The sequence below is a fragment of the Bubalus bubalis genome, chromosome 12 (genome assembly GCF_019923935.1).
Source record: "Bubalus bubalis isolate 160015118507 breed Murrah chromosome 12, NDDB_SH_1, whole genome shotgun sequence".
NCBI lineage: Eukaryota > Metazoa > Chordata > Mammalia > Artiodactyla > Bovidae > Bubalus > Bubalus bubalis.
The window spans coordinates 95,367,321-95,393,704 of NC_059168.1; the positions used below are offsets into that span (position 1 = coordinate 95,367,321).

At 38.7% G+C, this 26,384-nt stretch overlaps 2 protein-coding genes across 10 annotated transcripts in view; both read right to left on the bottom strand.

Moving 5' to 3' along the window:
• The window catches only part of GOLGA1 (golgin A1), a 47,358-nt gene extending 38,341 nt beyond the window's left edge, over positions 1–9,017 (bottom strand). Inside the window, exons 1-5 of one of the 5 annotated variants that reach the window (XM_044926336.2) lie at positions 8,862–9,017; positions 8,394–8,494; positions 7,987–8,036; positions 6,818–7,116; positions 1,586–1,676 (exon numbers count right to left, since the gene is read on the bottom strand). In XM_044926336.2, coding sequence (XP_044782271.1) covers positions 1,586–1,676; positions 6,818–6,952 — 226 coding nt within the window. In that variant the 5' untranslated portion in view covers positions 6,953–7,116; positions 7,987–8,036; positions 8,394–8,494; positions 8,862–9,017. The other 4 variants (XM_025261659.3, XM_006049274.4, XM_025261661.3 and 1 more) reach the window with 4 other exon arrangements.
• A 4,023-nt stretch (positions 9,018–13,040) lies between these two features.
• SCAI (suppressor of cancer cell invasion) overlaps positions 13,041–26,384 on the bottom strand; it is a 128,995-nt gene continuing 115,651 nt past the window's right edge. For 4 of the 5 annotated variants that reach the window (XM_006049271.4, XM_025261664.3, XM_006049272.4 and 1 more), the window contains one exon: positions 13,041–22,234. In XM_006049271.4, the coding sequence (XP_006049333.2) occupies positions 22,088–22,234 (147 nt within the window). In that variant the 3' untranslated portion in view covers positions 13,041–22,087. The remainder of the gene's footprint in view (positions 22,235–26,384) is intronic. The other variant, XR_003102422.3, reaches the window with a different exon arrangement.

Here is a 26,384-nt window from a genome sequence, read left to right on the forward strand (position 1 = left end):
AGTCCACACAACTGAGTGACAGTGGTCAGGACAACAGCAAAACCCTCACCACAGCAGTGCCTGTGCAATAAGAGCACCAAACTCTCTAGAATCAAGTCAGCCACAGAGCTGAGTGGCCTATGCCATATTGAAGGTGAAAGTCAGAATTAATTACCTGGGTAGCCAAAGAAGATAGTATGGCATAGTGGAAAAGTAGACAGGCTCTAGTTCAAATCCCAACTGAGTCAGTCCTGAGCTGAGAGACCTTAAGCAAATTACTGATCCTAAGTATTAGTTTCTTCATTTATGAAATTATGGTATTAACTGTATCTACCACAAAGGATGTATTAGATAATAAATGAAATGTTCTATTCCTTAATTAGATAATAAACTAAGTGCTTTAGGCAAGTGGGATACAATGGCTCAATAAAGGGTAGCTGCTATTGTGGTTGTTCTTATTCATACTGAGCCTAGACCATAAATGCACTTAATTAATGTCAGTCTTCTTGCCTGTCCCTTCTCGAACATCAGTCAAGCCCAAACAATTTAGGGAAGATGCATATTACCTTACAGCTTTCTCCCCAACACTGAACAAGTATAAAGTTATTTCACCTCTGTTACTGATACTGCTTACAGGCAGAGGTCACCGGATAATAACACTTGAGTTTCAAGCAGACTGTAGTGAAAAGCAGGGACTCTAGCATCAGGCAAATCTGGGTTTGGATTCCAGCTCTACCACCTACTACCTGTGTGACCTTAATCTCACTAAGTCTTGTTAGGCTAGAGTGAGAACAAAATGAGATAATGGGCTGTCTAGTAGCTGTGAGTTACACTACCGGCCTTGATAACTAGACACACACAAATATCTCACATACAACTTGGTGAATTCTGTAGTCTGTTGCTTTCATTCCAGTAAAATGGGCCTAAGGCCAAGGGACAAAAACAAACACAGAAACCACTGACCACTTCACAGGCTGAAGCTTTCAAAATGTATCCACTGGCAGAAACCAAAATAAGAACTCACAACTCTATCACAGACATGCCCTGCTCAGGCAAAGACTATAATGGGAGTTGTATACATTGTAAACTGCACACAAAAGACATAATGAGAGTTACAGCTTCTATACAGGCACTGAAGTCCGAAATACCACTAAAGAGCAGCCCAAAGACCCAGAATGATATTACACGGGTGATATGTATCTGAGCAAGTGGCAATGGAGCACCAAACCGTGTCTGGTGCTGAAGAATCCAGTATCTATAGACCAAACCATGAAAACGCTATCCCTAGCCCTTTCCAACTGAAGCAAGCTCGGCCAATGGGAGAAAGATGGCTAAATCTACATATAATTTTTAATACATTTATATCCACAGCTAGAAATCTCAGGAGCAGAAAAACATAAGTTATTTTTTTTTTTAACTTTAAAACTTCAGTTTTGGATTTACACTATTCAATACACTAACAAAAGAAGGGAACAAAGGGGGTACAAGTTGCTCCTTTTATGTTAGAATAACTGTAAGGTTATGCTATGTGGCTTTTTAATAGGGAGAGAGGGTCAGGTACAAGGCAATTTTCCCTTGGTTGCTTCTTATGAGTTCCTGGACATACCAGAAAGTCTGGCCTCTAATTTCCGTATCTGTTCATTCCTTCTCAAAAGCTGGGATGAAAGATCTTCTCTGGAGCTGCTTCCATCAGAAGCCTGTTGAGACAGAGACGCTGTATTCATATATGGATTTTTAGCAGCGTACCACATAACCAGAAATCGACAACTCTTATTTCAGGTTTGGTTACCCGTTAAGTGATCACTAAAAAGCTTCTCTACCTATAAAGAAGAAGCAACAGTCTCTCCATCTATAAAGTGAGGAGATATAAGATGCAAAATAGATAAATTGTGTGTGTGTGTGCGCATGGTATTGGAATACCTGGTGGGAAACAAATCCATTATCTTCCCGACCCAGGAATCGAACTGGGGTCTCCTGAACTGTGGGCAGATTCTTTACCAGCTGAGCTACCAATGATCCTATTGTACCAAGTACATAATACAAAAAATATATTTTCAGATAAAAAAGTAAATCATTTTATTTTCCCAAAGGTAAAATCCTGGGGTAAAGGGAGGAAGGTTCTTTAGCAAGGGATTGAAGGCTGGATGGTCTGTCACTGGGACTTTACTGGTGGTCCAGTGGTTGAGAATCTGCCTTCCAATGCAGAGGCTGTAGGTTTGATCCCTGGTCCAGGAACTAAGATTCCACATGCCCCAGGGCAACTACGCCTGTGTGCCACAGTGAAGGATCCCAAACACCACAACGAAGACCCTGCATGACACAACTGAGAACCAATGCAGCCATAAATGAACAAATATTTTAAAAAAGAATCTATCACTGACATTGATAAAGTTCCAGTATCTTCATCTACAAAACAAAGGGATATCAATCTATGGTTCTAAAATGCGTCAAAACCTTTAGCAGATAATATATATTCAGTTAATTATTCTATTAACGAGACATCAAATTTTCCCAATAATCTAGATTATTAAAACATATGGGCACTATTATTACTTTGGGCAATGTTTACTACTGCTAATAAATAAATCACTTTATCTTTCTACATTTGATTATAAAATTTTGAAAATACAGAAGAGTAGGGAGAGTGGTTTACTTTAACAACTGCTGATTTTTCCCATATTTGTTTTACCAGATTTTATTATAGTACTATAAGTCACTTTTGACAAACACTTATAAAACATAAAAACATTTTCCTTTATAGCCACAATACCATTATTATACCTAACAAAATTAAAAATAATAGTATCTAATATCCAGTCCTCAGTCTTCCCCATTTATTGCCAAAATAATGAGTGGTTCAAAAATTCATTTTAAATATTTATTTATCCATCTACCCATTTACTCATCTAACATTTATGGAGACCCAGTCACAGGAATGGTTAAAGGGGGTTTCAGGAGGTGGCAGGCCCAGGCTAAAGTTACATCATCACCACTTATAATCTACAAGAACTTGGACCAGTTGGTCAACTTCTCTGTGCACTGGCTTCCTCACATATAAAATGTGGTTAACAGACATAATCGACATCACAGAGCTGTGACGAGGAGATAAACAAATCAAAACTTGTCAGGTCTAAAACAGAGCCTGGCACATAATTAGCTTTAATACACAGCAGTAGAAATGATGATTATTATCGGCACTGAGACACCTATTCTTAGTATTGTTGTCAGCATTGCAAACAGTGATGAAAAGGAGTCCCCGTCTAAACAGCAGCAACTACTAATTACTAAGTGCTTAAGAGCCAGGCACTACCAAGTGTTTTATACACTATGCAGAAAAGAGTTCATGTCGTAGACCTGAGACTGCTGTCCTTGGCAAAGCCGGCTTGTAAGGTGACCCCCTGGCTAGCCCATGGGAACTTAGATTTTACAAGGGTTCTCACCATTCCTGGTAAGAATGGCTCATGGTACCTAAATCAATTGTACAAAAAATGTGATTTATGCCTAACACGTGAAAGGTTGCTGTTACGAGCCGTGAATGACGCTGGGATTCATGGCCTCCAGAGGAGATGAATTTGATCTGGGACCAAAGACGAGGCTTGATCACTCAGAGCTTTTGTGCAGCAAAGTTTTATTAAAGTATAAAAAGAAACAGAGAAAGCTTCTGACATAGACATCAGAAGGGAACAGAAAGAGTGCCCCCTTGTTAGTTTTCAGCATGAAGTTGTATACCTGCTAGCAAGCTGCAGAGTCGCACCAAGCCCCTCAGCCCCTCACTCCAACGTGCATTTGACACAGCAGTGGCACAGGTGAGTCACCCCCCACCCACAATAAAACAACTGACATGCATCTTGAAGAAAGGCAGATTTCCAAGCAAAGACAAAATTCATTAACATGGCTTAAGAAAGACATTTCCATGAGAAAAAAAGCATTGGTTAGCTCAAGGTTTGAGATAAAGTTAAGTTCAGACAGAACCAGCTGTCGCCATGATGACCCAGGATTAGAAGAGAAAAGAAAAAGGAAAAAAAAAACGTTTGCCACTTGTAGTTTATTTCCTCCTGCCACTTGGGGCCCTCTGGCCTCCCTACTGAGGCTATTAACCCTCTCAGGTGTCTTCCTTCTAGAAGTCTGGAATTGTGGTAAATGCTAGGCAGAAGGTGCCTGTAAGACTAGCCTCCAGTAAAATTCCTGAGCGCTGAGTCTCTACTGAGCTTCCCTGACAGACAGCATCTTCTCCTGTGCTGTCGCAGTTCCTTGCTGAGGGAAACGAGTGTGCCCCAGACAGCTCCCCTGGAAAGGCCTCCTGGAAGCCTGTGCCTGCTTCCCTCCAGATTCTGCCCATGCACATTCTCCCTTTGCTAATTATGCTTCGTAATAAATGTCTTCCCTGTGATAAATGATAGCAGTGAATAAAACTATATCCTGAGTCCTGTGAGCTCTTCTAATGAATAACTGAACTTAGGGGAGAACCCTCCCCCCCATGACTCTGCAACACACAGACTTTAATAAAGATGGGTATTGTTCTTATTTTATAGATGAGGAAACTAAGGCACAGGAAAGTGAAAAAGACTCGCCCAAGGTTACACAATAACGGAAGAGCCATCAAACCCAGGTCTGCCTCCCTAACCTGACCTGGGCTCCCAACCACTACTCTATTGCCTCTCAAGCAGCTCCCAGTTTAGTGGAAGAGACAAAGAAGCAAATCATCAGGACAATGCAGTGTAATAGGTGCTATTACAGAGGATAAGAGGGTCAAGAGACAGATTCAGCCAGGAGGGATGAAGGTTAGAGGGGGTGAGGGGGCAGGTCAGGTCAAAAGCGCTTCCTGGAAGCAACATGCGAGCCAAGTCTTGAAGGATGAACAAAATCTGCCAGAAAAATGCAGAAGTGAGAGGAGGGGAACAGGAGAAATTCCAGAGAGGAAACAGCATATATGAACACTTGTAGGCATGATGCAAAGTTGTCTGTTCCATAAAGTACAGTAAGTTCAGTATGGAGGGAGCACAGGGTGTAGGACTGTAGAGTGAGATAAGGTGGATGGGTAAGCTGTATCACGACCACAGGGGTTAACCATTGTACATAACAATGACTTTGCACTTCATCCAGAAGATGATGGGAAGCCACAAAGAAGTTTGAAGTATTGGAGAGACATGAACAGATCTGTTTTGGGGAGTTAATAGAGGCAACCCACTCCAGTATTCTTGACTGGGAAATCCCACAGACAGAGGAGCCTGGTGGGCGACAGTCCATGGGACTGCAAAGAGTCAGACACAGCTTAGCAATTAAACAACAATAAATGGACTACTAGTAAGTGGAGTACAAAGGGTAAGTCTGAGACAGGAGATGGAAACCAAAATACTTGCTGACAGACTAGACACCAAGAAGTGAAGAAGAGTCTAAAATGTTGCCAAGCTTTGTTGCTGGTGACCTGGGGGACAAAGGTGCAAAGGTGGAAATAGAGTTAATACATTCAGGACTTGAAATACCAGAGGAAAGGTGCCTGGTTGGAGAGACATATGTAATGGAAATCAAGGGTCTGGAGACAGGGAGTGAGAATCAGAATCAGAATTTGAATAAATTCAAACAGATAACTTCAGAAGTCACACAGCAAAGTATTTCCTGGATTCAAGCCAATTTCTATATCTGGAATGCATTTGAGATGAGAGACTTCACTTAGCGAGTCAGCATGATGCCAAGGCAAGTACCTCTACCAGAGAACTCAGCATTAAAACTACGTCCTTCAGTCTGGTGCTCAAATGTGCATTTATATTTCCTGTTCAATACAGGAGCCAATAATTTAGATCTGGTAATCTATTGTTCCACCCCAATAACCTAATAGCTTCTGCCATGTAATCTGACCTGAACAGGTAGTATAAGAGAGGAGGTCAACTCATCTGACCATGGAAACAACTCAAGTATCTATCACCAGTAGAAGACAGAGACAAACTGTGGCCTTTTTCAAATGCCAGAGTGTTACACAGCAGTAAAAATAAATGAACCACGTGCAGTGCACTGTTCTTATAAAGTCTGAAAATAAGCAACAGGTTGTTTATGAATATATATGTATCTTACAGGATATTTTAAAAAGCAAATGAACAATATACACAAACTGTAGGATGGGTTATCTGAAGGGGAGGAAAGGGAAGGGAACCAGGAAGGAGCACACAGTATTGACAAAAATCTAGTTCTCTGCCTAAGTGACAGACTTAAAAAGCATTCATTTTATTTTTATGCCCTATACAATATATTTATATTATATACATTCTTTTACATATATCAAGCATTATAAATAACTTCTTTTAATTTATCTGACTTTAAGAAGATCCTGTCATATGCCACAGACACAATTTTAATCCCAAGGCACGATACTTACTTAACACAGTAGCATTCTCAAATCTTTCCAACTACAAAGATACTTTACAAATAAGGGACAATGTGCAGCCATCAGTGCCATCTTTTCATCAATTTTCCCATAAAAACAGTGGTAATTCCCTGGCTAATTCCATGCCAAATGCACAGACTTCACTAAGTAACAATGACGTAAAGTATATATACGTGCAGAGACAACAGGCCAAAGCACTCTGAGAAACAAAATACAAAAGATGATGCACAAGGTTTTATATAGATGGAAAAAAGAGTACAAGAGGAGAAAGTAGAGAATATGGAAAGAGACCCGCGAAAAAAAAAAGAAAAGCACCTCAGAGTAAGAAGAATCAGATATAAACTACAAATCATCTTTGCAATTTTAAAAGAAAATACTTACCGGAATGATTCTGTGAAATACTATTTTTTAAATATAATGAGGCTGTACCAAATATTAAGAACTACAGAAGGTACTTACAAAGTCATCTCCTGAGTCAGCTCCCATGGAGGCAACGGACTCTTTGCTCACTGATCGTGGGATCCTAGTAGCACCTCCTGGCCTCTGAGCGACAGCAGCCTCTTCTGCAATTTTCTTCTTCAGTTTTGCAAACATTTTGCTGTGTGGCTATCCTACACTGATGACCAGTGCTTGACCGCTACAACAATTGTTAGGCCAGCAACCAGGAATTCCGAGACAGGTGCCTAAAAAGGCCCAGTTATCCAAACTAGCTGCATTCCCACTGAAATGAAGGCCAAAGGTCTGTGGCACAGGAGTATCTATAAATCAGATGAAAGAGAGCTCTAAATTAAACATCAGAGAAATTTCCTATCTGGGTTGCTTTGTTAAGCTTTAGGTTTCAAAATTAAGTTTCATAATTTTACATGCACACTTACTAGGACACAATTACTAAACATTTACAAAGCACTCAGGTGTGACAGATGCATATACAGATAAGAAATCCAGTTTTAGGGAGGTGAAGTAATATGCCAAAGACTGTGTGGCTAAAGGGCAGTGCTTTGGAACCCAGGAACCCACAAGTCTTTACTCTTTTTTTAAATTACATCACATTGGCTGTGGCATACAACACATTAAGCAAAATTTCCCAGGGGAAAACATTAACATAATGTTTTTGAATTCTTCCCCTAATAATATTAAGTATGACTACAGTTTAGACAAAAACATGTAACTCAATACAGGGAAAAGATATAATGTTCTGATGTTCCAAGATGGTGTGGAATCAGCTGTTCACTAGAAAATGTTGACAACTTTTTTCTAAAAAAAATAGGAAAGCCAGCCAACTGCACTGTATCAGGAAACATCCTTAAATGTTTCCTGGAAATGCTGTGTGGTTTTCTTAAAGAGTGATTAAAATTACCTCAAGTTAGTTTCTTTTTTTGTACAATGTTTTCCATGATACTACACACCAGATTCAAACATCTTTTTCTCCCATCATGCATGAAACATTAACATTCTGGTTCCAATCTTAACTTCTGATGTTTTCTGGCGGATATCTAAGCTCTGCTCTAAGACCTCTAATGAGGAAGCTCTAAGATCTACAAATGACTGCTTACCACTTCTGAGCATCCATTTAAGTCTGTGCAATTCTTCAAAAGTTTGCCTTCAATGTCTGTAAACCACCTACTCACCTGGCTTATCTATTAGATTTAAAACAGCTTGGAGGTCAAAGCTTTCTGTCCTGCATGAAGACAAAGATAAAATGCATTGGATATTTCCTCTCAAGTGTAAGGTCAAAATGTTGGGGGGACGGGCAGAGTGGAAGAGGAGGGAGGAAGGATCAAGGTGGGGGGTGAGGGGAAAGAAAACCTGTCGTTACCATAATCCTCAGTGGTCTACCCTCCCTCACCCTGGTCTTTGCATTTGTGATTTGCCTGAGAGTTTCACTTAAAGGCACAAAGAACAGAATCTCTCATTGTAGTAAGCGGGTAAACTCATTTCGCCTCGGGAGCCCTCAGCACGACAACTTCAATGAGATTAAGGTTTTCCCAGGGCCAGTATTTATTTCAGTTGATTCTGACAGTCACACACTGTTTACCTGGCCAGAACCCCAGAGGCTTGATTCACATTCAGAAAATCGCTGAGAAAAAGGACGGCAAAGTTGGAAGACGACTGCCAAATGCTCGGGGGGCCAGCCACCTGCCACGGCAGTTTGGATCCCACTTACTCCGGTTCCTCCCAGACCCGCCCGTAGGTGGACTGTCAAAGCCAGGAGGGACCCAATGTCTCTCCCACTTGACAGCAGGGAAACTGAGACCCAGAAAGGAAGAGTGACTTGTCTAAGGTCGCGCAGGTGGGCGGTGGAGGGGGGGAGTTCCGGGACCCCAGGTTCCAGATTCCCAGGCCGAGGAGCCCGCCTCTGCCCCCACCCTCGCCTTGTCCGGCACCCTGGCACTGCTCCCCCGGCTTGGGTCCTGGGCAACCCAGTCGGCGCCGTTTTGGGGGCACACCGAGGCCACCAAGGGAAATAGAGGCCTGCTCCCGTCTCCGGCCCCCGCCCGCCCACCTGCCGCTCTCTGGGCAGCCGGCAGAGCCCCGCCTCCGGGGCCTCTCGTGAGCGCCGGCCCGCGTCACCAGCCCCCACGGCCGGCCGGCGAGCAGAGCAGCGACCCGGAACCGCACTTCCACCAGCGCGCCGGAAGTGGCTGCGCGCGGGGCTGGCACACCGCGCGCATGCGCCTGAGCGCGGCTTCCGCGAGATTCGGGATGGCGGTTGGACCGGAACCGCTGGAGGGCGCGGGCACAGACGCGGGGCTGGCCGCTCCCTGAGGCCGGCCCGCCACGTCAGCAAGCGGCCAGACCCGCGTAGGAAGACTGGGTAGCAGAAGCCTTTCTTTTCCTTTTTTTTTTTTTCCAAAATAGGGGACGGTGCGGAGCGGGGAGAGTGGTAGGAGCCTGGTGGCAAAAGGGAAAGAACCGATGGCTGCGGTGGTGCCAGCTTGTCTCATAGAAACCTCAGGCCGTGGCTGCGTTAGGCCGACCCAGAGTTTCATTTCCCTTTCTGCATCCCCGACTGCACCTTGCATGTCCCTGTCACCTTCCTCACGCGGGAGCCTGTGGCTTCATACATCAGTCAGTGTTGGGAACTCCCGCTTTGTCATTTGTGTTTTGTGCCTGTGATCTACTGTAGGCTACACATTTTATATTGCAATCCAGGTCATTGAAAGAAAAGTTTTAAGAATCTTCAGTCAGTTCAGTCGCTCAGTCGTGTCAGACTCTTTGCAACCTCATGAACCGCAGCACGCCAGGCCTCCCTGTCTATCACCAACTCCCAGAGTCCACCCAAACCCATGTCCATTGAGTCAGTGATGCCATCCAACCATCTCATCCTCTGTTGTCCCCTTCTCCTCCTGCCCTCAATCTTTCCCAGCATCAGGGTCTTTTCAAATGAGTCAGCTCTTCGCATCAGGTGGCCAAAGTATTGGAGTTTCAGCTTCAACATCAGTCCCTTCAATGAACACCCAGGACTGATCTCCTTTAGGATGGACTGGTTTGATCACCTTGCAGTCGAAGGGACTCTTCTCCGACACCACAGTTCAGAAACATCAATTCTTCAGCGCTCAGCTTGCTTTATAGTCCAATTCTCACATCCATACATGACTACTGGAAAAACCATAGCCTTGACTAGACGGACCTTTGTTGGCAAAGTAACGTTTCTGCTTTTTAATATGCTGTCTAGGTTGGTCATAAGTTTCCTTCCAAGGAGCAAGCGTCTTTTAATTTCATGGCTGCAATCACCATCTGAAGTGATTTTGGAGCCCTGAAAAATAAAGTCAGCCACTGTTTCCCCATCTATTTGCCATGAAGTGATGGGACCAGATGCCATGATCTTAGTTTTCTGAATGTTGAGCTTTAAGCCAACTTTTTCACTCTCTTTCATCAAGGGGCTCTTTTACCATATAACAAACACCCTCTTCCAACAACACAAGAGAAGACTCTACACATGGACATCACCAGATGGTCAACACCAAAATCAGATTGATTATATTCTTTGCAGCCAAAGATGGAGAAGCTCTATACAGTCAGCAAAAACAAGACCAGGAGCTGACTGTGGCTCAGACCATGAACTCCTTACTGCCAAATTCAGACTTAAATTGAAGAAAGTAGGGAAAACCATTAGACCATTCAGGTATGACCTAAATCAGATCCCTTATGATTATACAGTGGAAGTGAGAAATAGATTTAAGGGATTAGATCTGATAGATAGAGTGCCTGATGAACTATGGAATGAGGTTCGTGACATTGTACAGGAGATAGGGATCAAGACCATCCCCATGGAAAAGAAATGCAAGAAAGCAAAATGGCTGCCTGGGGAGGCCTTACAAATAGCTGTGAAAAGAAGAGAAGCGAAAAGCAAAGGAGAAAAGGAAAGATATAAACATCTGAATGCAGAGTTCCAAAGAATAGCAAGGAGAGATAAGAAAGCCTTCTTCAGCGATCAATGCAAAGAAATAGAGGAAAACAACAGAATGGGAAAGACTAGAGATCTCTTTAAGAAAATCAGAGATACCAAAGGAACATTTCATGCAAAGGTGGGCTCGATAAAGGACAGAAATGGTATGGACCTAACAGAAGCAGAAAATATTAAAAAGAGGTGGCAAGAATACACAGAAGAACTGTACGAAAAAGATCTTCACGACCCAGATAATCACGATCGTGTGATCACTGACCTAGAGCCAGACACCCTGGAATGTGAAGTCAAGTGGGCCTTAGAAAGCATCACTACGAACAAAGCTAGTGGAGGTGATGAATTCCAGTTGAGCTATTCCAAATCCTGAAAGATGATGCTGTGAAAGTGCTGCACTCAATATGCCAGCAAATTTGGAAAACTCAGCAGTGGCCACAGGACTGGAAAAGGTCAGTTTTCATTCCAATCCCAAAGAAAGGCAATGCCAAAGAATGCTCAAACTACCGCACAATTGCACTCATCTCACACGCTAGTAAAGTAATGCTCAAAATTCTCCAAGCCAGGCTTCAGCAATACGTGAACCGTGAATTTCCTGATGTTCAAGCTGGTTTTAGAAAAGGCAGAGGAACCAGAGATCAAATTGCCAACATCTGCTGGATCATGGAAAAAGCAAGAGAGTTCCAGAAAAACATCTATTTCTGCTTTATTGACTATGCCAAAGCCTTTGACTGTGTGGATCACAATAAACTGTGGAAAATTCTGCAAGAGATGGGAATACCAGACCACCTGACCTGCCTCTTGAGAAATCTGTATGCAGGTCAGGAAGCAACAGTTTGAACTGGACATGGAACAACAGACTGGTTCTAAATAGGAAAAGGAGTTCGTCAAGGCTGTATATTGTCACCCTGTTTATTTAACTTATATGCAGGGTACATCATGAGAAACGCTGAACTGGAAGAAACACAAGCTGGAATCAAGATTGCTGGGAGAAATATCAGTAACCTCAGATATGCACATGACACCACTCTTATGGCAGAAAGTGAAGAGGAACTCAAAAGCCTATTGATGAAATTGAAAGAGGAGAGTGAAAAAGTTGGCTTAAAGCTCAACATTCAGAAAACGAAGATCATGGCATCTGATCCCACCACTTCATGGGAAATAGATGGGTAAACAGTGGAAACAGTGTCAGACTTTATTTTTGGGAGCTCCAAAATCACTGCAGATGGTGACTGCAGCCATGAAATTAAAAGACACTTACTCCTTGGAAGGAAAGTTATGACCAACCTAGATAGCATATTCAAAAGCAGAGACATTACTTTGCCAACAAAGGTTCGTCTAGTCAAGGCTATGGTTTTTCCTGTGGTCATGTATGGATGTGAGAGTTGGACTGTGAAGAAGGCTGAGCACCGAAGAATTGATGTTTTTGAACTGTGATGTTGGAGAAGACTCTTGAGAGTCCCTTGGACTGCAAGGAGATCCAACCAGTCCATTCTGAAGGAGATCAGCCCTGGGATTTCTTTGGAAGGAATGATGCTAAAGCTGAAACTCCAGTACTTTGGCCACTTCATGTGAAGAGTTGACTCATTGGAAAAGACTCTGATGCTGGGAGGGATTGGGGGCAAGAGGAGAAGGGGACGACAGGATGCGATGGCTGGCTGGCATCACTGACTCGATGGACGTGAGTCTGAGTGAACTCTGGCAGTTGGTGATGGACAGGGAGGCCTGGCGTGCTGCGATTCATGGGGTCGCAAAGAGTCGGACACGACTGAGTGACTCATCTGATCTGATCGGATATAGTGCACTCTGAATCATTAGAAAAACCACGCTAGTGTCAGCGCACTACGTTCATTTCACTAGTCACGAATGGGCCTCCAACTTTTGACAGATGAAGGAAGTCCAGACAGGTAAAACTGCCTTGTACAAAGGTACAGTACAAATTGATAACCTACATCGGGTCTCCGGACTCAACGCCAACTGAGGCATACATTCCACACTGAAGCTCTATGTGTTTCTGCCCAAACCCAACACCAGCCGGAGCACCAGCAGCTTCATCTCAATCCCCTGAAACAATCCTGCCCTCAGCATGTCCCAGTTCTGACCACGAGGAGCAGGACAGGGAAAAAACCAAGACTAGGACTCAGAAGAAATTTACTGCAACAATACCAAGGAATCCTAAACCTCAAATTGTTTCAACTGTCTGAAGAATTATCTGAAAGAAGCAAACCCTGTCCAGTTTGGCGCTTATGTTGTTAGCAATTCTGAAGAAGTAACAAAAACTTTAAGCAAATAATTTTAATGTTTATTTTTATATCGATGATACACTTAATATATATGTGAATTCAAGATACAAAATTCATTTACAAGAGTTCACACCTGATGAATGTAATCACATTCCTAGAGAGAACATTTATCAATGCAAAAATGTCTTCTATACACTGATGACAAAAATCAAATCTTCTGTAATCTTGTTATTCAATAAACATCAAAACAATGTTTAACTCTTCATCCTCTAGTATTTAAGCGCCCCTCAAGGTGGTAGGCACCATGTAACAGAAGAAAACATTGGAAAAACAAGGGCCTACTGAATCCTCTGCAGAATCACAGTGTTTACTCTGAAATTCATTTAGTGAAGTAGTAGAAGGCTTGCTATCCTTTATGACAAATCACATATCACACAAGAGTCAAAAGTGATGATCAGGAAAATAAAATGTTTTGGTAACTTCTTAATTTCTAAAATCTATGACATATTAACCATAACAGACATAGCAGAAAAATGCTGCTGAAAAGGAACACAATAAAAAAATCCTTAAGAGTATGTATGGCTTAAGCAATTTAGAAACACAACAGGTAAGACTTTTACAATACCACAATTGTTCAAGTCAAATGATATTGACAATATAATTTTCCCCCTTAGTCACTGGTAATAAATAGCCCCTTCAAATGTAATTCTATTGAGAACACATATAAAACTAGTGAATCCAAACGGTTTGTTGGGCTCACCGAGCTGAGCTGATGGATTTTGTTCTAAAGTATTAACCCACAGTACCCAAAATTTAATACAGATGAGCAACAAGACTACATTTCAAGGATTACAGTGATTTGTGAATAGCTAGATAGGCAACCAAATAGTTTCATCATTTGCACGACAGCAGCACTTGGTAAGTACGGTTACGTGAAAATTATTGTGCTTCAGTCTCTCAAAGAGAGCTAATAAATATAACTCTAGAATCCTTATAGTGTTACAATTCTATAACATTTCAGTTACAGACAAGCACAATTTTTAAAAAGTATTTCACACCACTAGAAAATCAAATAATTATATTTTCCAAATGTAATTTCTTCTATGATCGAAACAAGTGCATTTCTGCCTAATATCCATAATATAGACAATAGGTTCACCATTATTTTCAGGGAAAAAAGATCAAGTACAACTTATTTTAATTCCTATTTGATTAGCTTAACCCTTAGTGATGATACAAATAAAAAGATATTCAACCTTACAATGGAAAACTACTCAGAGAAAATAATGTGGCCTGAAATGACAAAATTCTTTAGAGCTAAGTAGGAAATGACTTAAAACTGCTTCATCACATTCAATGATTAATGAAACCACTACTTTTACTGGTGCTACACAGTGAAGATAACCTATTTGAATAAATCCTTTCACTTGTAAGCTCTACTATGAAAATGTAGGACATTGCATCTGCCTTTCCTATTACCTAAAACCTTTCTACTTTGACAGGAAGAAGCCTCCAAAATATATCTGATTGTTGAGTGGCAAGGTTTATTAAAAACAATAAATAAAAAACAGCTGGAGAACTAGCCATATGATCTATGGGACAAAAGGAATGTAACCACGTAACTATAAAAAGCCACAAACACAAAATCCTAAGATATTTTACTGAACCATTGAGTTCTTTTTAATAAAAGGTAAACAAGAGTTTTTTCTTTTTTTAAAAAAAATGATTCTGCAAGAAATAGGAATAAAAATTATTGCCCTAAAACATTTTAAGCAATTTTTCCTGCATATTTTTAATACATCACAACACATAATCTAGAAAAAAGTAACATGCAAAGAAGGGTAGGAATAAGGTTTTTGTATTTAGAGTTTATTTTGATATCGTTTGGAAATGATTACTTTGGGTTAACATATATGACCAGTTTGTATTTTACAATGGTTGATCTCACTGATTTGATGTTTCAGAAGACTTAGGGATCAAATCATAATGTTTACAAATCTTAATTTTCAATCATGGATAAGTGGACATTCACAACAGTTTCAAAAGAGAAAAGAATATTAGTGATATAACACAAAATTTCAAATGTTTACGGCACGCCTATAGGAAGGCTAGCTATAATTTACCATCTCATTCTGAAAAGTGACATAAACCCTCAGGCTATTAACTTATATTTCATAAGCCTGTCAGAAAAGTAAAATAAAATCTGAACCCTGAAATTACCAACATCTCAATATACAATACTACATCTAAAAAGATGATTGTCTTATGATATAGACAGGAATTAACCACCAAAATAGGAAAATATTCCCAATTTATAGTCTGTTCTATGACCAAATTCCAGCTTGATGATTAAGTGAATCTGGAGTGCAGAATTACTATATCTCAAAGTACTAAGAATCTCTGAAGTCTTGTTCAAATATGTTTTTTTAAAAAATCATACTGCTTAGAATAGTTTGATAATTAATTTAAAAAATAACTTTAAAAAACACAAATTAACAAAAATATTTTTAAATTAAAAAATGGTGCTTCAGTTATTAAGGAACAATGTTATACTAAATGGAATTTTTCTCAAAAGTCAATATTACACCAAACCAATAAAGGGAAAAATATCAATTTTAGCTTAAGAAAACAATTCATATCTACAGAATTCCAAAGGAAATATTTCTATGGCATCAACAAACTAGTTCCACTTATTACATTTGTCTTTATACTCATTTAAGGGCATGTCCCTCCAGCATCATTCTGACATCCTTCCCTTCAAAAGGTGATTGTTTCCATTCACACACCAGTTATTCTTCCTTAAACACAAGGCATGTTTAAGAAATCTCTGTGTTCAAAAATTCAGTGAAGCTGGAACACAGTATAATACTATGTTTTGAAATTCTAGTTTGAGTAAGATGAATTGCCTTAAAAAAACCTTTTTTTAAGGTAAAGTGGTCACGGTATCCAGTGACAGATTGGGGGTACAGCATGAACAGGTATAAAGTATCGATGTCTAAGACAGCAGGAGAACAGGGGGAGAGGGCGTGGTTTTCTAAGCAAAACTGCAAAGTAACTGGCTTGACAACTGTTAGAGAGCCAGAGGTCACAGTCACAAAGTCAACCTCATCTACTACTCTTTCTATTTGCTGCTGCTCTTCTCAAATCAATGTCCACGTTAAGCGTGAGTCAGTTCCATGAATTTTAAATAGCATAACATCTGCTCTGCTACTCTCCAGTTGCAATAAATAACTTGGTTACTAAAACATCAGACACTATGAATGTTTTCACTGATTTCTCAGAAATAGTACACTGCCAAATTTTATGTGCTTAAGAAAAAAGCTATTATAACTATTTGAAATGTAATATTTTAATTGAGAAGTGTTATGAATACTTGGCTGTTATATTAAAACTACAGTGAAGAGGCAAATGTAACATATTGGGGGATGGCAGAATTGATTTCTGACTTTTTAAGATAATTTCAAGTTGGATCAGATGGATTTAATCTTCTGAAGAACAATAGGGTAAACAGTTTTTTGCAGTTATACTTTATCATGCAAAAAAAAAAACCCACTTAATTTTTGTGGTGAATATATTCAAGTGTATATTAAAACATCTCCTACACTCTTCCATGCAAATGAACATGCCCAGTGAAGACAGGAGGAGCCGAGCACTGATCTCTGTGATTTTCCATAGGTTCACATATTGGCACTACACATACAAACTACCCTCTTATCCTCCCGTACCTGTCATTCTTGGGAGAGGTTTGAAGGCCCTGCTTTTATATATAGCACGCCACATACCTACTGTTAAGAATCCTGCTTCACGCGTGAATATATCAATTTGCAGAACACAGTGGTCTCACAGAGACAAAGAAATACATCTGGAGGCATTTTATTCACTGGAAGCATTTTCGCAGATGAGTGGACTCATCCTTGATATGCAATTCCAATTAAGAAAAATCTATAGCTAGAAATGCCAAGACAGAACTTAATCACAGCTGCTGCAAATATACAGGTTTATCAACCTCCTGTTCCTCATTAAATTTGACCCCACCTAAGTAAAGCCTTCTACCTAATGCCCCCTTTTTTGCCTCATAGAGACATATAAAATGAGACACACTAGTGAAAAAAAAAATTCTTCCAAAATTAAACTGTGGTAGCAGGTATTAAAATGGCAATTAGGAACATTTCCCTATTTCCTATCTATTTTGAAATGTGATCAAAGTAGTATTTTCCATTGCCCCTTGATTCTCAATATAAATACATGTGTTACTAAGTAATAATACCCAACTACAGTCAAGAAAATAAAGGACTAATATAGCTTAAGAACCTGCTGGTGTCTCAGTTTCACATACTTAGGTTTTTCAGGTTTATATCACAATTTATCATCAGTTTAAATGAAAACTGGCAGATGATTTTTAAAGCTAAGAATATCCAGCTTTCTGTTAATATCTTCACATCCTAATTTCAACTCCAAAATAGCCCATTTTACCCAAACACAAGCCCCTCAAAATAGAGGCTCATGATTGAGATACAGCCACAACCTAGTACAGTAGCATGAACAATGCCACTATGATGTCCTCACAGAACTTAAATAAATTCAGCCCACAATGGGTATGGGTATATAATATACACATACTGTATCATTGCATACCATATATTTACAGCTATGTACATATATACAAAAAGTATACACAGAGATTGCATTCAGCATCACCAAAATATATACATGCCATTGCAAATAAAATAAGAATTTCAAATAAATAAGGACAACAAAAGAGCCCTCAATGTAAATATCCTTAATACTCTCCAAACACACATACAGGAACATAAACACCCAAAATATCACCAGGAGATTCATAACATTCATATTCATATCAAATCTGTTTACTCACTTAGGGTGGGGAGGTGGTTCTGAATCACAGGCAGTAGCCAAGTTTGCAGACCTTGGTACCTTACTATATTTCCTGTCTACAATGTTCTCTATCAGACTGATGACAAGTCTCCGTGGATAACTAAGTACAAGATTTTTCAACTGAGTCCAAAACCCTTCTAAGATACAGAAAGTTACTAACTCACACAGGTCAGAGATTAAACTGGGAAAAGAATACCAACAAAAGCTCCCCTAATTGATATATAAATCAGATTTGTTGCTTTTCCCTTTACCTCAAAGAAATTCAGTTCAATAACCACCTAATGTCTTACAGGGAATTCTACTGCAAGAAGAAAACAAAGCATAGTAGCCACAGTGAGGAAAAAAATAAAACTCAGATCCTTTACTAGGAAAATTTCAGTCATGACTAGATTGCACTTTCCTTTTATAATCTCAAAACATTTCAACTTGGTAAAAATATAAAGAGAACAATAAATTCTATGTGCTTTGAGAGGTTTTTGAGAGCACCACTTCCTAGGAAGAAAACACACATATATACATTCACAACGAATATATCCTGGCTAAAATCAAAGATAAAATGTCTGACTTGTGGATTTTTAAAAAATAATTAATAAATAAAATTTTGCTAGGGCTGACTGATTTACTGGTTTCAATATTTGATATATTAAACAAATACCATAACTTTTGTGCCAAAATCTAAATCTCTAATTATTTCTTTCTTGTTTGTCATAGAAAGTAACCTGAGCTACCGGGAAAGACTGGGCTGAGAATAGGAGATCTGAGTTTTAGTTCTGGCTCCATCTTTATGGAAAAAACGACAGCTTTTGAGGGTCTCAGTTTTCTCTTCTGTAAAACAGAGAAGACAGTTGCTTTACCGACTTCAGAAACATACAGATAAAGAAAGAAAACAATTTCATTGTGCTTAATTTTGTTTTGTATTTAATTTTCATTTTGTTTGTACATAACTTACTTCTTGCACTTTTACACTATTTTGTTTATAGTGATTCTTAAGTGAGGTGAGAGTCTGTATCAGAATCTCCAGGAGGGGAGTTTGTGTGATTTGAAAGCAAAAAAAGTGTTCTTTCCCATTGCTTTGCTTTGTTTTTCATTCCAAAATTTAAATTTCTATGAATTCTAAAAATAAATAAAGGATTTGCCATTTTAATATTCATAAAGGGGGGGCAGGACATTGAAAAAAATGAGATTCTTCTCTGCCACTGCCATCTTGACCTAAGTGATTGTCCTTTTTCATTTTCCTCTTCCTTTATTAAAGTAAGGCCTTAAAATGTAGAGGCTGGGGGACTTCCCTGGTAGTCCAGTAGCTAAAACTCTGGGCTCCCAATGCAGGGGGCCCAGGTTCGATCCCTGGTCAGGAAACTAGATCCCACATGCCTCAACTAAGACTCAGTGCAACCAAATAAATAAATATATATTAAAAAAAAAAATGTAGAGGCGGGTAATGGGTCCAAGAGCGTTCATTAAACACTGTGCATGTTTCAAATTTTAAAGATAAAAAGTAAAAAAAAAAAAAAAAAAGAAAAGACAAAGGAATATGACATGTTTGCACAAATGTAACCTTTCCAAAAAGGCCTACCCTGATCGGTCTTTGAAATTTTATTCTCTCTCTAAAAACAAAGGAAAAATTTTCCTTAGCACACTCTTAAATTTTCTTCATACTGTTTAAAACTTTCTAACATAAATTATGTATTATATTTATTGCCTGATTTCTTCTACTAGAATATAAGCTCCATGAAGACAAGGATGTTTAAGTCTACTTGTCTGTTTGACTAATGCCTAGGACCAAATCTGGAGAACAGCTGTTGCTCAATATACGTGAATGAAACAATAGTTTAGAATTTTCTTGTACAGCTTTCCTCTCGAGATCAGCTCACTTTAATTCTCCCCACTGGTAGGGAATTACACTGCTATTAGCTTAAGGAGGAATGTCATCATCTAAGCACAGGCTGCGATTTCCAAGATCCCTTGCTCTTAGACAAACGCGTTTCTACGAACATAACCTCTAATTTTTTCCGGAAAGTCTCTGAACTACTTTCTACAACCAATAAGTGGGACCCAAATATTTTCTTGAATAAAAACTAGGTAAAAAAGATCTAGGAAAGGAAATACTGTGTACATCAAAATAAAGGAAACCAATTTTCCAAGCAGCAGGGGTGGGAAAATCAGTCTTTCAGAACCAAGAATTCAAATTATAGAACCAGAGAACTGGATTGAATCTTGGGCCAAGGCCTTCATTTAACAGGCCAGAGTGCTAAAAAGCAGACATGAAGACATTTGTCAAAGGACAAGCAGCTAGTTACCAGGAAAGCCAGGATTAGAACTCAGATCTCCCAGTTCTCAAACCACTGTTCTTTATGTTAATCAGGTGAGGATAAAGCTCAGGGTGATAAATATTATTTAAAGCATCAGAGAACAGGACAATATGTGTTGTTAGGAACATTACTGGCACAGAACTTCAGGGGAATTGAAACAAGAGGTCAGATAACTAAGGATAATCTATTGCTGTAGTCCAGGTGAACAGTTATGAAAAGAAAATGATGAAGTTTAGTAAGGTACTGGGGGAAAAAACAGGAAAGTAGTCCTTATCTGACAATGAAAACCCACTTGCAAAGAAAATCTCTCTTTGGGGCTTTTCCAAAGACTTCTGAAATAATGTTTAAAATAACAAACAAAATTGACTTTTAAAAAGTTAATTAAAAAACCCACAAAGTCCCCCAACCCAAGAACAATAGCTTTAAGACTTCAGATGAAAAATCAACAAAGTGGAACAGATAGATGCATAACTTAGATCCAAATAATTCTCTATGTCAGAAATAAAAATCAAGTTTAAAATATTACAGTAAAATTTCCCTAGGAACATAGTAAAGAGGCACCAACAGCAAACACCTCATTTCCCCTGGGACTGCCAGAGGTAGACTGTGAGCCTGTATGGAAAATTAGGTAGAAGGGCTTTTGATTCATAGATTTCTCAATCGGAAAGCTGTGGAGTCAAAAGAGGGGTAAGAAATCATAGCTAGTGCCTGTGAATTTTATGAAGGGGATAAAAAGGAAGAAAACAACTAAAAAATCTTTATAAATATTATACACCGAGTCCTATATAAAATAATAAAAAAAACTTGTGCATGAAGTAGAAAATAGTGAATATAAGGAGTTTCTAAAAACCTCACGTCCAAATTGTCAATGCAAAAGCAACTTCCATTTTAGGTTAAATAATAAATTCAGTTACCCTCAACTAATATTAATAATATCTCTGACTTACTTTGAAGTTTCATCAATCTGAACCAGGCAAAAAGATGACCAACTCTGCAGTGTATGCCACAAACTTCAATCTATATAGCCTTCAAACTTGATCTCATTAATAAGAGTTTAAATGGAATTCCTATGGAAACACTGGATCATTAAACCAACAATCTGATTTTTTTGACGGAAAGATTTAAAAGCTGCTCTTTTTCACTTCCTTTTCACTTCCAACATTCAAAAACTACAAAGAAAACAAAATATGCAAATATATATCATGATAGCACAGGACTCACACATTCCAAATGATATTTATCATCTAAAGACCCCAATTAAAGATTTAGCTTTTTAGATACAAATCAATGCTTTACAGTTTCTGAAATTTTGACAGCATTTAAATGAATTAAATACTTTCAAGAACTATAACTTGATTATGCTTCAAAGAATCACACATTTTTCTATCTATTGATACTAACTTGGAATGAAAAGAAATATTATGGAAGGGCTATGATCTTGATTTTGAGTAGTCCATGCTGGCTAGTTTCACTTCTGTGAACAATTATATATTTTCCAAATCCACACATATAAGGTCCAAGTATAAGAGTTGGATTTTCCTCATTATACAAAAATAAATGATTTACTCTTCTCAGGGTGAGAATAGTAACTATTTGAGTGCAGGATTAGATGTTAGAGGTAAGTACCCATACCTCAAAACCAAAAAATAAAAATTCCAAGATTAATCGAGGTTTTAATAAAACACCTGAAAGACTGTATTTTAAAAGTTACCCTAAAAGTTTGAACGATTTTTTTTTTCAGTTTGTTTTTAAAATGGTGGTCCTAAATTGAAAAATAAAAACTAAATAACACCACTATGTATCTGTCATCACATTAGAAAACTGCACCATTTAAAATCTGTGGCAAATGAAAATGTGTTTCAACAAGAGGATTTTTGCTTTAATAGTCGTCTATGGTATTCTCAAGGAACACGTTTCGCACATCCAGAATGGATGCTAATTCCAAAATGTGCTTCTGGAGATGAGGGTTCTCCACTGTTTCATCCCTTGGCAGTTGTGGATATGATTCTGGATAATTCCGTGTTTCCTGGTAAACAAATAAGAGAAAAGTCAAGTTACATAGTTTGAAGAAAGAAAATTTTACATGTTAATATTACTGTTAACATTAATTATACACATTAATATTACTGTACACATGTTAATATTACTGTTAACATACTTGAACTTGTCATTAAGTTACTATTTAAGGAGTAACTTGATATGTATTTTTCTCCTTCATATCAGAAATATTTTTGTTGAGTATACAAAATTGCTGACATTTGACCATTTTGACCCTAGAAAAACAATAATTTCTTATGGTTCAACCCAATATTTTCATTTAGCGAGTTATTTCACAAGTATTTAACGGGACCTATCATTTCTATGTTAAATTATGAAAACCACATAATTCCTACTTGCTGGGGGGCAGAAATGCTAGCATATATAGAATTTGAACAAATATTTAATGAATAAATAACTGAATGTTATAGTGGGAATCTGAATGAGAGAAAAGACATGAGAAAGCTTGAAAAGGTCAAATTAATGGGCCCCTGCATTTTAATTATAGGAGAAGGAGGAGTCAAAAATGACTAAGATTTCAGGAAAGGATGACTCGAAACAAGAGTTGAGAGCTACTCAGAGAAAAAGAGATGTAAAGGAGGAGATACTTTGGGGATAGTATATAACTTTCAGGTTTTAGGTATATTTTATTTAAGATAATGGGCTATACAAAGAGAACTGCCCATCAACCAGAATTTGAAAATTCAGGGCTGTATCTCAGAAGACAGGTTTGAGCAGTCTGTCATACTATTTTGATATACTATTCTATATGCATATATATTATTCCATATGCACAAATATGTATTCATATACTATATGCACACATAATAAATACACTGATATAATCTGTATAAAGATAAATATTAAAGCTATGAAAATGGCTGGGATTTCTGAGCATATTAGCAAAGAGAGTGGGAAAAAAAAAGAGTCCCTGGAAAGAGAGATGAAAGATCATGGGGGGAAAAAAAAAGGACAGAAAAGGACCAACGTAGTTTTTGTAATTAAATGGAAGCAAAAGGAAATAATTTCAAGAATCAAGTGATTCTCACTTGGAAATTCATCTTGATTTGGTACTTTGTATTGTACAGGAGACAGGGATCAAGACCATTCCTATAGAAAAGAAATGCAAAAAAGCAAAATGGCTGTCTGGGGAGGCCTTACAAATAGCTGTGAAAAGAAGAGAAGCGAAAAGCAAAGGAGAAAAGGAAAGATATAAACATCTGAATGCAGAGTTACAAAGAATAGCAAGGAGAGATAAGAAAGCCTTCTTCAGCGATCAATGCAAAGAAATAGAGGAAAACAACAGAATGGGAAAGACTAGAGATCTCTTTAAGAAAATCAGAGATACCAAAGGAACATTTCATGCAAAGGTGGGCTCGATAAAGGACAGAAATGGTATGGACCTAACAGAAGAAGAAGATATTAAGAAGAGATGGCAAGAATACACAGAAGAACTGTACAAAAAAGATCTTCACGACCCAGATAATCACGATGGTGTGATCACTCACCTAGAGCCAGACATCCTGGAATGTGAAGTCAAGTGGGCCTTAGAAAGCATCACTACGAACAAAGCTAGTGGAGGTGATGAATTCCAGTTAAGCTATTCCAAATCCTGAAAGATGATGCTGTGAAAGTGCTGCACTCAATATGCCAGCAAATTTGGAAAACTCAGCAGTGGCCACAGGACTGGAAAGGGTCAGTTTTCATTCCAATCCCAAAGAAAGGCAATGCCAAAGAACGCTCAAACTACCGCACAATTGCACTCATCTCACACGCTAGTAAAGTAATGCTCAAAATTCTCCAAGCCAGGCTTCAGCAATACGTGAACCGTGAACTTCCTGATGTTCAAGCTGGTTTTAGAAAAGGCAGAGGAACCAGAGATCAAATTGCCAACATCTGCTGGATCATGGAAAAAGCAAGAGAGTTCCAGAAAAACATCTATTTCTGCTTTATTGACTATGCCAAAGCCTTTGACTGTGTGGATCACAATAAACTGTGGAAAATTCTGCAAGAGATGGGAATACCAGACCACCTGACCTGCCTCTTGAGAAATTTGTATGCAGGTCAGGAAGCAACAGTTAGAACTGGACATGGAACAACAGACTGGTTCCAAATAGGAAAAGGAGTTCATCAAGGCTGTATATTGTCACCCTGTTTATTTAACTTATATGCAGAGTACATCATGAGAAACGCTGGGCTGGAAGAAACACAAACTGGAATCAAGATTGCCAGGAGAAATATCAATAACCTCAGATATGCAGATGACACCACCCTTATGGCAGAAAGTGAAGAGGAACTCAAAAGCCTCTTGATGAAAGTGAAAGAGGAGAGTGAAAAAGTTGGCTTAAAGCTCAACATTCAGAAAACGAAGATCATGGCATCCGGTCCCACCACTTCATTGGAAATAGATGGGGAAACAGTGGAAACAGTGTGTTTTTTTTTTTTTTCTGGGCTTCAAACTTTATTTTTCTGGGCTCCAAAATCACTGCAGATGGTGACTGCAGCCATGAAATTAAAAGATGCTTACTCCTTGGAAGGAAAGTTATGACCAACCTAGATAGCATATTCAAAAGCAGAGACATTACTTTGCCAACAAAGGTCCGTCTAGTCAAGGCTATGGTTTTTCCTGTGGTCGTGTATGGATGTGAGAGTTGGACTGTGAAGAAGGCTGAGTGCCGAAGAATTGATGCTTTTGAGCTGTGGTGTTAGAGAAGACTCTTGAGAGTCCCTTGGACTGCAAGGAGATCCAACCAGTCCATTCTGAAGGAGATCAGCCCTGGGATTTCTTTGGAAGGAATGATGCTGAAGCTGAAACTCCAGTACTTTGGCCACCTCATGCGAAGAGTTGACTCACTGGAAAAGACCCTGATGCTGGGAGGAATTGGGGGCAGGAGGAGAAGGGGACGACAGAGGATGAGATGGCTGGATGGCATCATTGACTCGATGGACGTGAGTCTCAGTGAACTCCGGGAGTTGGTGATGGACAGGGAGGCCTGGCGTGCTGCGATTCATGGGGTCGCAAAGAGTCGGACACGACTGAGCGACTGATCTGACTGATCTGACCTGACAGACTACAATTTTGTCAAACATTTAAAATTTACTGAAAAACTGAATAACTACTTTTTGATACATCTGACAGTCCATATATTCTAACGTCATTTATATTTCTATTGGTAGGCATCAGTAATTACATATTACAGAGACCAAATTTTCATTTTACCACACTAAATACTATGGGGAGTAACAATAATGAAAAGTTCAAAATTCCTAAAACAAAACAAAACAAAACAATAAAACCAGGAACTGGTAGGGGGTTACTGTACTCTGAACAATTCTCCCAGCTTGCACAAGGCTCAGACACATCTAAATTCTGACCACACACCTCTAGAGCGGAGAATACGTATTGAAACATGGACATATGAAAGAGAACACAGAGAAATAATAGGCTGAAATAAGCCTGCACCTGTATGCTAAACATCACTTTATTAAAGTTCCCCTTAAAAAGCTTAAAAACAAGCCATGGAAATATCAAAGAAATATTCAAGTAATTTAACTCCTGCCAGAACCAAAGCCCAACACTCTTTAAAGAAAAACAACAAAATCCAGAATTCAACATTAGAAAATTTACAGTGCTCACAGTCTAACAAAAATTACTAAACATACAAAGAATTATAAATATGAGACTCCTGACTAATTAAAAAAACAATAAAAACAAACCTATAAATGATAGAGAATATAGTATTAGAAGGTAAAAACTTTAGCTATTCCTATTCATTTAGAGAACAAAAGAAAAGATAAATATAAGGAGGAGAAAAATGGAAAATATTGTAAGAACCACAAAGAACTACAGATGAGAAAAATATAATCCCTGAAATGAAAAACTCAAAGGTTAGAGGATTAAAAGCGTATCAGTTACTGCAGAAGAAAGTATCAGTAAAGTTGAAGACAGCAGCAGAAACTTAGACAGAAAATAGACATTTTTTAAAAAATGAAAAGCATCTAAATAAACCTGCTTTCACTTTAAAAAAGAAAAACTGAAGTGAAAATCAGGAACTGAAGGACAATATTAGGTCATTTGACATGTATGTAATTGATGTCCCAGAAAGAAAGAGAGGAGTGAAGAAAAAACGTTTGAATAA